The sequence below is a fragment of the Neophocaena asiaeorientalis genome, unplaced genomic scaffold, assembly GCF_003031525.2.
Source record: "Neophocaena asiaeorientalis asiaeorientalis breed wild unplaced genomic scaffold, Neophocaena_asiaeorientalis_V1.1 scaffold84, whole genome shotgun sequence".
In the NCBI taxonomy this organism is placed as follows: Eukaryota; Metazoa; Chordata; class Mammalia; order Artiodactyla; family Phocoenidae; genus Neophocaena; species Neophocaena asiaeorientalis.
Window position 1 is genome coordinate 441,624 of NW_020173656.1, and position 14,179 is coordinate 455,802.

General features: G+C 37.7%; 1 protein-coding gene across 1 annotated transcript in view; it reads left to right on the top strand.

Annotated features, from left to right (window-relative positions):
• Window positions 1-252: 252 nt before the first annotated feature.
• Window positions 253-14,179, top strand: part of GEN1 (GEN1 structure-specific endonuclease) — a 29,293-nt gene continuing 15,366 nt past the window's right edge. The window contains exons 1-3 of the mRNA XM_024747804.1: window positions 253-470; window positions 8,812-9,004; window positions 9,683-9,869. Of these exons, the coding sequence (XP_024603572.1) occupies window positions 8,844-9,004; window positions 9,683-9,869 (348 nt within the window). The 5' untranslated portion in view covers window positions 253-470; window positions 8,812-8,843. The remainder of the gene's footprint in view (window positions 471-8,811; window positions 9,005-9,682; window positions 9,870-14,179) is intronic.

Consider the following 14,179-nt stretch of genomic DNA (forward strand, 5'->3'; position numbering starts at 1 on the left):
AGGGACCGGAAGTGCCCCTGGCCGGACGGAGAAAGCTTGTAAAAGCCTAGGGCTCGGCGATAGCGGGACGCGGGGAGCGGGGCGGTTGATTTGCCTAAGTGAAAGTGAAAAAAGCTCGGAGCCCCAGGACTACAGTTCCACCCACGCGTACTGCAACCGGCTGGGAGCGCGGGAAGCCGAGCGTACGGCCGCGGTCGCGGAAAGGAGACAGTCACTTCCCGGAAGAGGCGGGGCCGTGGGCGAGAAGGCACCGAATTCGAAGTGCTCCGCAGGAGCTTTCCGGGGCAGGGTGCTAGGCGCCAAACGGTCGACTTTGCTTGGGGAAGGAAAGAGAAAGTCTTCCTTTTCTTTTTCTTATTTTTTGAGAAGAGAAAATTTAGAAACTTGTAGACAGCAGTAGTTAGGATTCAGGCCAAACTGGTAAATCACGGAAGGGCGTCTTTCAAAACCAAGGAGGAAGGGTTGTCCCGGTAAGTCCCGCAGAACGGTGGAGAGACGGCACCGCCCGGGTCCTTCCACTGGCTCCTTTGCAGTCTGGGTTGGGGGCGAGCTCTGTGTTCGTGTCCCTGTCGCACCCTGGCGGCCGTGCCGAGGCCACTGGGTCCCGAATGTCCTTATCCCGGGCACCGTGGGGTACATTCCCACGCCTGGTTCAAGGCCATCCTGGCCGAGCCTTCCCTGATCCCCATGGGCACACTTGGGTGTTCCTCTTTTTTGGTGTTAACTTTGTGTTTTGGAAATACTTCCATTATAGCAGTTATCTTAAGGCATTGTGGTTGTTTATTTACAATCTTTCTTTCCGCTGGCGCGTGCCTACATTGCAAACCCTCTCAATAAACATCGGAACTAAAGAAGTTTAAGTTCCTTGGCTTAGCTTTCAGCGCCTTCTCAACCCGACATTAAGCTACCGCCTCTGTCTTTACACAGCTCTTCACGTGGCAGCTCTTCACGTAATATACTTTCTATACCCCAAAATCTTCCTTTCTAGATGGAAAAAAGGGGTATTTACTGCTAACCCAGAACACCCCCGAAGAAATTGATGTCACACTTCTGGTCTCCAGTGAGGAAATTCCTACCCTTTTACTTCTAAAGATGATCAAGTATATGTTCCTTTCCTGGCCTTTGCCATGATACACATATGACATAGTCAAAATAGGTGAAAACACTACGACATCTGGCCCAAGTGGTCCTTGTGGGTAAAAGAGGTCTCTGCTTATATGTCACTTCCTTTAAGAAGTCTTCCTTGATGCCCTACACTAGGTAGGATACCTTCTTTAGCTCTATTTGCTCCTATAGTTCTCTAGCCTTACTTCTGTGCCTGTACTTGTCACATTGTTATAATTCCCTTTTTATCTCTAATCTCACCTAACCACGGTCCTTAAATGCAGGGCTTGATCTTTCAATATTGTATCTCCAGCACCAAGAAGAATTCTGGTAAATAGTAGGCATTTAATAAATATTTATTAATAACAAGTAATTTAAGCCTGTGTTATATTATTCTTCAAAGTTTAAGCTAAATTCATATGAAAATAAAACTGAAGAAATAAACACAGCATTAATTAGTGAAATTATGTGGTAAGTCTTATACAATACAATCCTGAATTGAAATAAGCTTTATACAGTTTACCAAACTTTATATGAAATAGAGTCATCTGCATGGGAATTGGGAAATTTAAAGTAGTTCCTGCTTTATTGTTAAAAAAGTTTGTTTCTAATGTTTCTGCTTAAAACTGAAATAAAACTGGAAAGCTGTTTAATAAAATGTATATTTTTGCATATCAAACCATTTACCTCTTTTATGTTCTTTAAATTTGATTCATTAGTGGAATTAGCAAGGTTCTGTGCTTTTCTCACCTCATTCAGTTTTATAATTAACCAATAAAGCTTATTAGCTTTTAAGGAAGTTTTAGGAGCATAAATTGATTTATGGGTACCATATGGTTACATCAAAGGATTTGGTTTTGTTTTAACCTGAAGGGGATTCTTAAGCTCTTTTTTTAAACTAGAAATTCATGTTCTTTCTACCAAGAAATAATACCTGAAATAGAGTGATTTGTTTTTAATACCAAGCTATCAGAGTTGGTGATGAGATTCAAAAGATATCAGAATCTTGTAATTCATTTGGTTTAATACCTCTCATTTTGTAGATGGGTTAAATGTCCTCCCAAGGTTGTACAGCTAGTCAGTGTATATTCAAGATCAAAATTTTAGGTTTTCTATCCCAAGTCCAATGCTCTTTCACTAAAGCATATAAATAGAAGCCACTAGTAGGCTATAAAGTTATTTGCTATGGGTTGTTTTGACTTCGTTGATTCACGTAAGTATTCTTGCATCACATTAGTTCTTAAGAACTATATTAGGAGACTTTTAAAAATATATGTAATATACATTGATTGCATGAGCAGATTGATGTCAGTGAAATCATTACATCATGAAAGATAGGAGTAGAGACTCACCAAATCTTACATCATAAAAAATTTCAAATTTCACCTATTAAAATAAAAATGGAAGATAAAATTATACACAGTTCGGGGTGAGTTTGCTATGTGTAGTATTTTTAAATTTTACTTAATGCTGAGCTATTTTCAAGCAACCTTTTCAGGTTGATCATGACCTCATGCAAGAACCATCTGTTCTATCTTTGAGTGTAATTGTACTTGAATATCTTAAAAGTTGTTGCATTCTGTCCCCTTTGGGAACTTTAAATGCTTTTACAGTCTTACCATTGCTACTTAATATCACTTCAAAGGAAGGGCTGGTGCAAAGAAAGTGACAAGGAATGGGAAATAATTGATCGTGGAAATAGACATTTTAGATTAAGTGCATCCTTAAAACATGTTATGGGGAGTTCCCTGGTGACCTAGTAGTTAGGATTCTGGGCTTTCACTGCTGTGGCCCAGGTTCAGTACTTGAGTGGAAAACTGAGATCCCACAAGCCACACAGCACAGCCAAAAAAACCAAACACACACATGGTGTAATTTTTCATAAGATATTTCACATAATTTTACCCTTTTAGAACTATTGAGGTATTTGTTTAATATTCTGCTTTTACAAGTGATTTTCAAAAGGAGCACAAAGACCTTAGGTTGTAGATCTATTGAAGATAATCCTAAAATAGTATTTTAAAAGAATGTATTACATTTAGAATGCTTTGTAATTTTACATTAATATTTTTTGCATTTTACAACTGACTATAAGATAGCACCATAAATGAAGTAAATTAACTGGTAACAAACAAGTTATGTCACCCTTAAGGAAATTCACTATCCATTACCAGAGAGATGAAGATTTTTAAATATGTTTTAGATTTTTAAATAATATCATTGTGGCTTCTATGGGGAGGATGATTGCGTGGGTGGCAAAAAGTAGAAGCAGAGAGGCCAGTTAGCAGACTTCAGGCACTAGAAGAGTATCTTTAGAAATGGGGATTTAGGATGTGTTTTGGAGACAGGGGACTTGATCAAGTTGCTGTTAGAGAGTGAAGTAAAGAGAACAATCAAGAATGACTGCTAGGTTTTTGGCCTAAGCAACTGGATATTTGGCAATGACTAGGGATAGAACAGTTTTGAGGAGAGATGGTGGAATCAAGAATTAGATGTATGTCATGCATCCATGTAAAGTAGGAGATTAGATGTTCTTATCAAGAATTCGGAGAAGTTGTCAGATGATGAGGAATAAATATTAAAGAGGGAAAGTGAAGAGAAGTTTCTTCATTATAGAGTATTCAAAGGAGACTCACCTCTCTGACTCTAAAAATAATCTTCCTGTGAGTCTTTCTGTTAACTTTCTAGTTCTTATGTCTGCCACCAATCCTTTAAATAGTGTTGCTTGGCATAGTTCTAATCTATTATTTTTTAGTTAAGACTATATAAAGTCTTGCAGTTATTCAAGAAGGTCTAATGGAAATTCATTAACGGTAAGTTACTAAGAGAAAGAAAAAAAAAAAGACTCATTGGGGCATGTTAGAGACGGAGGCTAGCTCCTAAAAATTGTCCCCTTGGGTCCTATCATTCAGAGAAAACAGTGGAGGAAAGCATGTTTCACGGTAGCAGCAATTCTTTCTTGGTTATGAAAGAAGCATAGCAGAGCATTACTACTTTATAGGCATATGCTTGGGGGACACGAGAGATTTTTAACCTTTTTCAAATGCATTTCAGTAGATATATTGGGACTCTAGGTCAAGGTACCAAAGTAGTTTAAAAAGGAATTGGATGAAGGTGGTCAGAGGTACAAACTTCCAGTTATAAAATAAATAAGTACTAAGGGTATCATGTACAGCATGATTAATATCATTAACATTGCTCTATGTTATATGTGAAAGTTGCTAGGAGAGCAAATCCTGAGTTCTCAACACAAGGAAAACATTTTTATATTTTGTATCTTTATGGGATGATGGATGTGGTAAACTTACTGTAATCATTTCATGATGTACTTAAGTTAAATCATTATGTTGTACAACTGAACCTTAAGCAGTGCTGTATGTCAGTTGTATCTCATTAAAACTGGAAGAAAAAAATATGGTGACCAGGAAGACTGTCAATGAAAGAGACTTTTTTTCCCTAGAAAATGTCACATAACTAAGGAAAGTGGAGAAGAGAAAACCTTAGTTCAGAGATAGTAATTTTTACTTTCTGGGACCTAAATGATAATTTTGTTACAGACCTTTTTTTCTTTTTGCCTGCGTTTTTCATACTAGTTGTGTTTAAGCAGCCGTTGTTACAGCTTTGTAGTCTTTGCTCATATTATAATAAAGGAATAGCCAAAATAGATGTCCTAGGTACATATCTGTTCAGCTGCCAGTGCTAATTGTTCTGTAACATAACCACAGATGCTCATTCTTTTTTATTTATTTGTTTGTTTATTTATTTATGTCTGCATTGGGTCTTTGTTGCTGCACGCGGGCTTTCTCTAGTTGCAGTGAGCGGGGGCTACTCTTCGTTGTGGTGCGTGGGCTTCTCATTACGGTGGCTTCTCTTGTTGTGGAGCACGGGCTCTAGGTGTGTGGGCTTCAGTAGTTGTGGCACATGGGCTCAGTAGTTGTGGCTTGCGGGCTTTAGAGCGCAGGCTCAGTGGTTGTGGCACTCGGGCTTAGTTGCTCCGCGGCATGTGGGATCTTCCCGGACCAGAGCTCGAACCTGTGTCCCCTGCATTGGCAGGGGGGTTCTTTACCACTGCGCCACCCGGGAAGGCCTGGGATGCTCATTCTTTAAACCAGGTTTATTTCTGACAAAAGAAATTAAAATAACATGAATAAGTTTTAAATGTAATGATCATATTATATTAAAGACATTACTTATGGGCTTAGTTAAAAGCCCTCTTTGTCTTGCTTAAGGGATCCAATCTGTGGGAATCTTAAAATATTAATAGAATCAGTTTTGGGTTTATTTTTATTTTTCCAGGCATGGCTGCCCCAGTGAATAATATATTCCATTAAGATCCTTAAAAATGTTCCAAATGTGCTTGAAATAGAGGACTACAGTTTTTTGTTTGTTTGTTTTGCGGTACGCGGGCCTCTCACTGTTGTGGCCTCTCCCGTTGCGGAGCACAGGCTCCGGACGCAGAGGCTCAGCGGCCATGGCTCACGGGCCCAGCCACTCTGTGGCATGTGGGAACTTCCCGGACCGGGGCACGAACCCGTGTCCCCTACTTCGGCAGGCGGACTCTCAACCACTGCGCCACCAGGGAAGCCCAGAGGACTACAGTTTTTAAGATTGAGTCTACCTCATTAGTGTTTCTCCAATTTTTTTTTTCCTTCACCCTCAGAAGGAATACAATGTACATCACAGTCCTATACGTAAATATGTGTTTGTGTGTGCCATGGTAACACTGCACCATGCAACAGTCTTTATTCTTACTATTCACTTATATATGTGTAGTCAGCTTATGTAATGAAGCATTAGAGACATGGTAGGAAGGATTGAACTTTAGACATGGAAGGGCCAGAGAAAAGATGCGCCTTGCCTAAGACCACATAACTCATTCCTAGGCATTCTGGAGGAAACCAGAAAAAATGAATCTCTTATCCTTAAAATAACATACTGAAGTTATTCAGGTACTCATGAATATGTAGATATTTGATATTTGATATTCAGGTCCTCATGAATATGTAGAACATTGCTTTTTAATTGACCCATGAACTGTGTCCATATTTCATTACTTAATATTTAGGCAAGACATAAACCATCTAAAGATTTCTAGTTTATTTGCCCAACACTTTATAGATAGGGCCACATTCTTTAGCTTTTTTTTTTAATTTGAAAAGTAATACAAGCATATAGTTATTTTAAAAAATAAACAACACAAAGAGTAATTTTTCACATCTCTCAACTTAAGTCATCCCTAATAAATAACCTATTTTGTACCTGTTTTCATTTCAGAACTTGGAGACTATTTCATCAGTTCAGATAGATGTATCCATTTTTATTTGCTGCATCATCTATTCCATTGTTTGAATATACCATAATTTGCTTAAAGATATGTCTGTTGTGCTCATTTGGTTCTTCCCAGTGTCTATTATAAACAATGTTACAATGAATATAAATCTGTAAGCACTTAAGAGCATATCTTAAAGTAAATTCCTAGGAGAGCTATTGCTAAATCAGGAGATACCTGCATTTAAAAATTTGACAGCTAGCGTCAGGGTCAAATTTAAATGAACCAAGATCAGTTATGATAACGTTCCTCCAGAGAGAAGTTGCTTAATTTCCTTCAGTGGCAACACATTCCAGTATCCAGAGTGAGTCACAAATAAAACGAAAGCACAATTATCAATAAGAACTTCCCCCTCAAACTTTCTATTTCTGAATTTTATATGTTGTGGTGGTTAATACTTTATTTTTTTCTTTTCTTTTAAATTTATTTATTTACTTATTTTTGGCGGCGCTGGTCTTCGCTGCTGCACGCAGGCTTTCTCTAGTTGCAGCAAGCAGGGGCTACTCTTCATTGCCATGCGCGGGCTTCCCACTGCGGTGGCTTCTCTCGTTGCAGAGCACGGGCTCTAGAGTGCAGCCTCAGTAGTTGCGGCGCACGGGCTTAATTGCTCCGCGGCATGTGGGATCTTCCCAGACCAGGGCTCGAACCCGTGTCCCCTGCATTGGCAGGCGGATTCTTAAGCACTGCTCCACCAGAGAAGTTCTAGTCGTTAACATTTTAAAAGGTTTGTTTCCCTTCATAATAATGCCTTAGGGAATACATGTGCCCCCCAGCTCTTTTTCCAAAATTTACTACAACTTTTCACTAACAAAGAGGTAAAACCTTGACTCTGAATCCATGTTACAGTGCCACCCACGTTCAATCTGTGGGCCTTCTTGTGCAATGGACTATAGTAGCACTGGAACCACCATTACTACCTAATGCTTTCTTCCCTGTATTTAAATCTATAATTTTCCTTCTAAAGTGACATATCAGCAAATATTTGTGCAGCTTTTCATAAAAATGGGTGCACAAAATACTACTTAGAGTTACACTGACCACGTTTAAAATTAAGATTCAGAAAAGTTCAGAGAAAATGACAGATAGCCACATTTCCAGCATTTATTTTCTTTGTAGCCATGTACAGTTTGAAATCATTTGCTTTTACTATGGACCCTGTTAAAGGAACAGACAATACAGTTACATTTTATTTAGAATGGCTTTACATTGTGGTGATAGCTTTTTGTCTTAATATGTCTTGTATCCTACCTTGTGTTTGTAGAGTGAAGTAAGGTCATTATTCAGATGATACATAGTCAGACTTTTACATAGACTGAATCTTCAATGTAAATGCTACATAATATTTTTTATCAAATAATAACAGAGGAAAAGAAAAACAGCTATAGATGTTTAATAAGGAAAAACTGGTGTATAGAAAATACCAAAGCAGGTTACAATAGCAGGGTTTAAGCAAATTTTGTTTTTAAAATGTCATGTACATAGAAAAGAGTTTAACATCAGTTTTCTTTGGATAGTGGAACTATAGGTGATTTTAAAATATTTTTTTAAAGATTTTTTATTTTCCCACAATGAACATGCATGACCTTGCAATTTAAAAAGCCAGTGCTCTTTAAAAAATAATAATAATAATGTATTCCTTCAACTCTTCCTTTTCTATCTCCCCCCTCCACTTTTCCATCAGTTTTCCTTCCTTAATCTTTTGTGTTTTTTTGTTTGTGTGTTTGCATTCTTCCTTGCTTTTGTCTTTTTGTTTTTCCTCATGATGATAGAGGACTAGTCCTATTCTCTCTTTAGAGTAATATCAAGGAGTGAATTCTCAAGAAGACAAATATGCATTACCACATCTGTGGATTTTCTACCCGTCTCTACATTTGTTAGCTCTTCTTAGGTGGGAGAAGCCAATTACCACCTTTTGAGATGGGGGTAATTTTTCCTTTTATTTTCCAAATTTCATACAATATTAATGTGACCATGTGAAAAATTTTATTCTCAGCCACTGCTGAAGACTGCGTGGAAAAGAGGAAAGAGTGAGGAGGGACAAGGCAGCCATTGACACTGGTTACATTAGGTTTAAAAATAACTATTTTTCAGTACTATAGAGAAACATATTTGGTGACATGAGTGGATTTTAAAGACAAATTCAGCGTGCTATAATCTGTTAATAACTTTTCATCTGTTAGTTGTGTCAGTGTTTTTGAAGCCACTAAGTGTATTACCACCATTTTTAATGTTTCAGGTGTTCTTGATGCATTCCGAAGAGCTGACCAGTGGAAGAAATAGAATACTCTATTATTTATGAATCACCCCACAGTAGCTCAAAATACACTGTTTGAATTTCTGTTCTGAGCTTCTATGTCTTTTAACAATCTTTTGAAAAGGGTGCCTCAAATAACAGCAGATAATCACCAGGATGGGAGTGAATGACTTGTGGCAGATTCTGGAGCCTGTTAAACAACACGTCCACTTGCACAGTCTTGGTGGGAAAACCATTGCGGTTGATCTGAGTCTCTGGGTATGTGAAGCACAGACAGTCAAAAAAATGATTGGGACGGTCATGAAGCCCCACCTCAGGTAGAGTAAACGTGCTCAGAATATAAATAGATGATTGCATAAGCAGTGGATGTCTTGGTTTTGTTTCCACTTCATTTCTTTTGTTGTTGCTGTTTTACATTTTGAGATTTTAAAATGTATTAACGTGTCTCGATCTGCCATCTCCATATTGATAACACTATTTGTACCTCGTACCCTTTGAGCTTCAGACTGGTAATACTTGGCTGCCTATTTAACATATCCGCAAGTATGCTTCGATGACTAAAAGCCAGAAATTTGGGAGCCATTCTCCCCCTGTTTTGTCCTCCACACATCCAATCCATCAGAAATCTTGCCACTTCTACTTCCAGAGTATACCCTGCGTTCACAGACTCCTCTTGATGTCCAGAAGCACTGCCTCAGTGGATGCCAATATCTCTTATCTGCCCTGCTGAGATGAAATCTTCGCTAGTTTCCCTCCCTCCTCTCGGCCTCCTCCTCCAAACCAGCTTCCACATAGCAATTAGAATAATCATAAATCTCCTTTGCTAAAAGACACACAGTGGTCTCTCAGTCCCGTCTACTTAAAATCTTAACAAATAAAATGTTATTGCATATAACATTTTTTATATTAATGTTCTTGCCATTATGCCATACTGCTATGTTGACTTCTGCTATCAATATATGATGATTAATGTATTATTAACGTCTATATTTCAGGAACCTATTTTTTCGTATCTCATATTTAACGCTAATGGATGTAAAACTGGTGTTCGTTATGGAAGGGGAACCCCCAAAGCTGAAAGCTGATGTCATAAGTAAGAGGAATCAGATTCGATATGGACCTTCGGCAAAAACATCATCTCAGAAAACAGGGAGATCACACTTTAGCTCAGTCTTAAAGGAGGTGAGCATTCAGATATGATCTAATAATTCTGATTTGAATTATAGAGTATACTTTACTCTGATAAAGTTTTTCGTTCAGTATCCTTAATACTTATTAACTTTACTGTGACTAGAAGCACAGTGTGAATAAAGAGAGTTTAAGTTTTGGAGTGAAACTCACCTGCTTTCAGATTCTGACTGGCCATTAGAAACTCTGAGACAGTGGGCAAGATTTTTAACCTGTCTGCCTCGTTTCCTACTCTGTAAAATAGGATAGTAATACTTTACAGGGATATGGTAAAAATTAGAGAAAATATATCTAAAACAACCGGTACATAGTCAGGACTTAATATGTAACATTTTATGACATCTTCAGCACTTAAAGAATTCCCAGGATAGAGCTCTCATTAATTCATACTTCACTCATTCAGGATTAATGAGAGTTCATAGACAGAATACGTATTTGGCATCCTTTAGGGCTTTGTAATTTTAAAAAGTACTCAGTTTTATTTTAATATATTTATACGTTATAAAATATATATTTTTATAAAAATTTAAAAAGAAGAGAAATCTATAATACGATAAAGTAAGTAAAACAATAGGAAGCTATTATTATCTTGTCTCTTTATTTTTTTATAAATTTATTTATTTATTTTTAGCTGCGTTGGGTATTCGTTGCTGTGCGGGGGCTTTCTCTAGTTGCTGCGAGCTGGGACTATTCCTTGCAGTGTGTGGACTTCTCATTGCAGTGGCTTCTCTTGTTGTGGAGCACGAGTTCTAGGCACACGGGCTTCAGTAGTTGTGGCTCGCGGGCTATGAGATCTTCCCCGACCAGGGCTCAAACCCGTGTCCCCTGCATTGGCAGGAGGATTCTTAACCACTGCGCCACCAGGGAAGTCCCCTGTCTCTTTTTTAAGGGTATATGTTTTTTAAAATTGCAGTAATCATGCACAAATAATTTTTATCTGGAGTTTTCACTTAACATACCCATGTTTCCCTGTTGCCATATTCTATTCAAAATCATTACTTTAATGATGGTACAACATGTATGAAGGTATGAAATCATTCCCCATGATTGTATATTGTATTGTATACTGTTTGCTTTTTAGTTCTTCTCTATTATACAGTAAATTATGATGAACATTTTTTTGTAAGCATAGCTTTTTCTTGTGATTTTAATATAAAATTACCCAAAGTGGGATTGATAGACCAAAGTTTAGGAATGATTTTATAACTCTTGCCAATTACTTTCTACCAGTACAGATATGAATTAGGCAATTTCATTGCACCCACAAGATTATTGGATATTAGGAGGTTTATCTTTGTACTATTTAGTATGGAAAATCGAAGACATTTCTTTGTTTATATAATACGTATAAATACATATAATACATATTTAATATGTATTGTTCTTTTAATGGTGAGGTTAAACATTTAACTTAGTTTTAGTCTCTCTCTGGGTAATGACCATCATATCCTTTCCCCACTTACCTTTTGAGGTTTTACTTTTTCTTTTGTTCATATTCTTTATATACTAAGGAAGTAAACCTTTTATCATGTTTGCTTTGAGTTCCTATCCCTGTTTTTCTTTTTAATGTTTAAATTTTTAATTTCTTTTAAAAGGTATTGCGTAAATTAAAAAGCATTTTTCTCCAGAAATTCTATTTTTATGTGATTAAAAATAATAATTTTCAGTTAGTGACTATTCTACCTTAATGACTATCAGTAATTGAAGAAAATATCTATACTGAATTCTAATTATTTCTTGTGTAATCAGTTCCTGGAAATATCTATGATTTACATACTTAAGGCATTAAATACCTAGTGTAACGCAAAAAGATGTTTATGTCCTTTTGAGAAAATTGCTCTATGCCTATTTCTTTATTTCTCTAATTGTGGTGTTCTTAGGCATTTTGTATTGGTTCAGTGTTGCCTGCCCATTAATCATTATCATATTTCTGTACACTCAGTTACTAAGCCTTACGTTCTCCTAATCTACTGCCATTTTTAGTTACAAGCATGAAAAGCACACATTAGTCCTCCAACACAACCTCCACCCCATGTGATAGAGGCTTAGGGTAGAGAAAATTGCAACCAACCTCATCACAAATTCTGTGCTGGTTTTTGAAAAGAGTTGGAACAGAATCTGAAATGACTTTTAAACTCTTGTTGTTTTTTATGAAAGGATACTTTTTATGTATGAGTAAATTAGAAACAACTATGGTGTTGCAGTAAAGCAGCACCTATAACAAAACTGTCTCTCTAAAGTTACCCAGCCAGAGTTCTGAAAAGCACCTTTTTTTTTTGACATAGTACTTTGTCCTTCTGACCCTTGTCCGCCTTGGGCAACATCTGGCAGAGGTTTTTATTACATCATATAGCATGCAAACAATTAATCAGTTAAAGCAAAAGAGATGATCTTTTTTCTGTCTCTAGAAACTAGGTAAATAGCCTCTTTTCCTCACCATATCCAGTATTCCTCAGTGATAGAATGAGAGTATCACATATGACAAGAAAGAATGCACTAGGCTGTAAAGCTAAACTATAAGCTACTCAGCTGGGTTAAATTCATAACCCCAAGAAAACTGCAAATTGATATAAACATCCTGTACAGACATTTGACTTACTAGGAGCACTCCAACAACGGGCCCCTGTGTGGCTCCCCGTAATGTGAGAGTTTCATCGTACAGGGAAGGTGATAAGAAGTGAACTTTAAGGTCTCAAGCCAAAATTGTATAATAGCATCTTCTTTGGAAGAGCTCATATTGGGAGGACCATCATGTGAGAAGAACTGCTGTAGTTTTACAGATGTATGTTAATGTGATTAATTATTATTATGTCAAGATATTTCCAGACTCTTGAGATAATAGCATTGAACAAAACAATGAAAATTGCATATTCATTACTTTTAAAAGTACTTTTTAAATTAAGTTTTTAATCGAATATGGATTACTTTTTAATTGACATTAAAATTTTTAGCTTTTCCATACAGAAAATTTTAAACGAATACAAAAGTAGCCCATCACCAATCTTTAACCGTTATCAACTCTTGACCAATTTTGTTTCATCTATACTCCCACCCACTCCTCTACTCCCACATTTTTTTTTTCTAACATCTGTATTGGAGTATAATTGCTTTACAATGGTATGTTATTTTCTGCTTTATAACAAAGTGAATCAGCTCTATATATACATATATCCCCATATCTCCTCCCTCTTGCATCTTCCTCCCACCCTCCCTATCCCACCCCTATAGGTGGTCACAAACCACTGAGCTGATCTCCCTGTGCTATGCGGCTGCTTCCCACTAGCTATCTATTTTACATTTGGTAGTGTATATATGTCCATGCCACTGTCTCACTTGGTCCCAGCTTACCCTTCCCACTCCCCGGGTCCTCAAGTCCATCCTCTACGTCTGTGTCTTTATTCCTGTCCTGCTCCTAGGTTCTTCAGAACCATTTCTTTTTTTTAGATTCCATATATATATGTTAGCATACAGTGTTTGTTTTTCTCTTTCTGACTTACTTCACTCTGTATGACAGTCTCTAGGTCCATCCACTTCACTACAAATAACTCAATTTCGTTTCTTTTTATGGATGAGTAATATTCCAGTGTATATATGTGCCACATCTTCTTGATACATTCATCTGTCATTGGACACTTAGGTTGCTTCCATGTCCTGGCTATTGTAAATAGAGCTGCAATGAACATTGTGGTACATGACTCTTTTTGAATTATGGTTTTCTCAGGGTATATGCCCAGTAGTGGGATTGCTGGGTTGTATGGTAATTGTATTCTTTAAGGATCCTCTATACTGTTCTCCATATTGGCTGTGTCAATTTACATTCCCACCAACAGTGCAAGAGGGTTCCCTTTTCACCACACCCTCTCCAGCATTTATTGTTTGTAGATTTTTTTGATGATGGGCATTCTGACTGGCGTGAGGTGATACCTCATTATAGGGTTTTTTTTGTTTTCTTTTTTTGCGGTACGCGGGCCTCTCACTGCTGTGGCCTCTCCCGTTGTGGAGCACAGGCTCCGGACGCGCAGGCTCAGCGGCCATGGCTCACAGGCCCAGCCGCTCCGCGGCATGTGGGATCTTCCCAGACCGGGGCACAAACTCGTGTCCCCTGCGTCGGCAGGCGGACTCTCAACCACTGCGCCACCAGGGAAGCCCCTCATTGTAGTTTTGATTTGCATTTCTCTAATGATTAGTGATGTTAAGCATCCTTTCATGTGTTTGTTGGCAATCTGTATATCTTCTTTGGAGAAATGTCTATTTAGGTCTTCTGCCCATTTTCGGATTGGATTATTTGTTTTTTTCACGAGCTG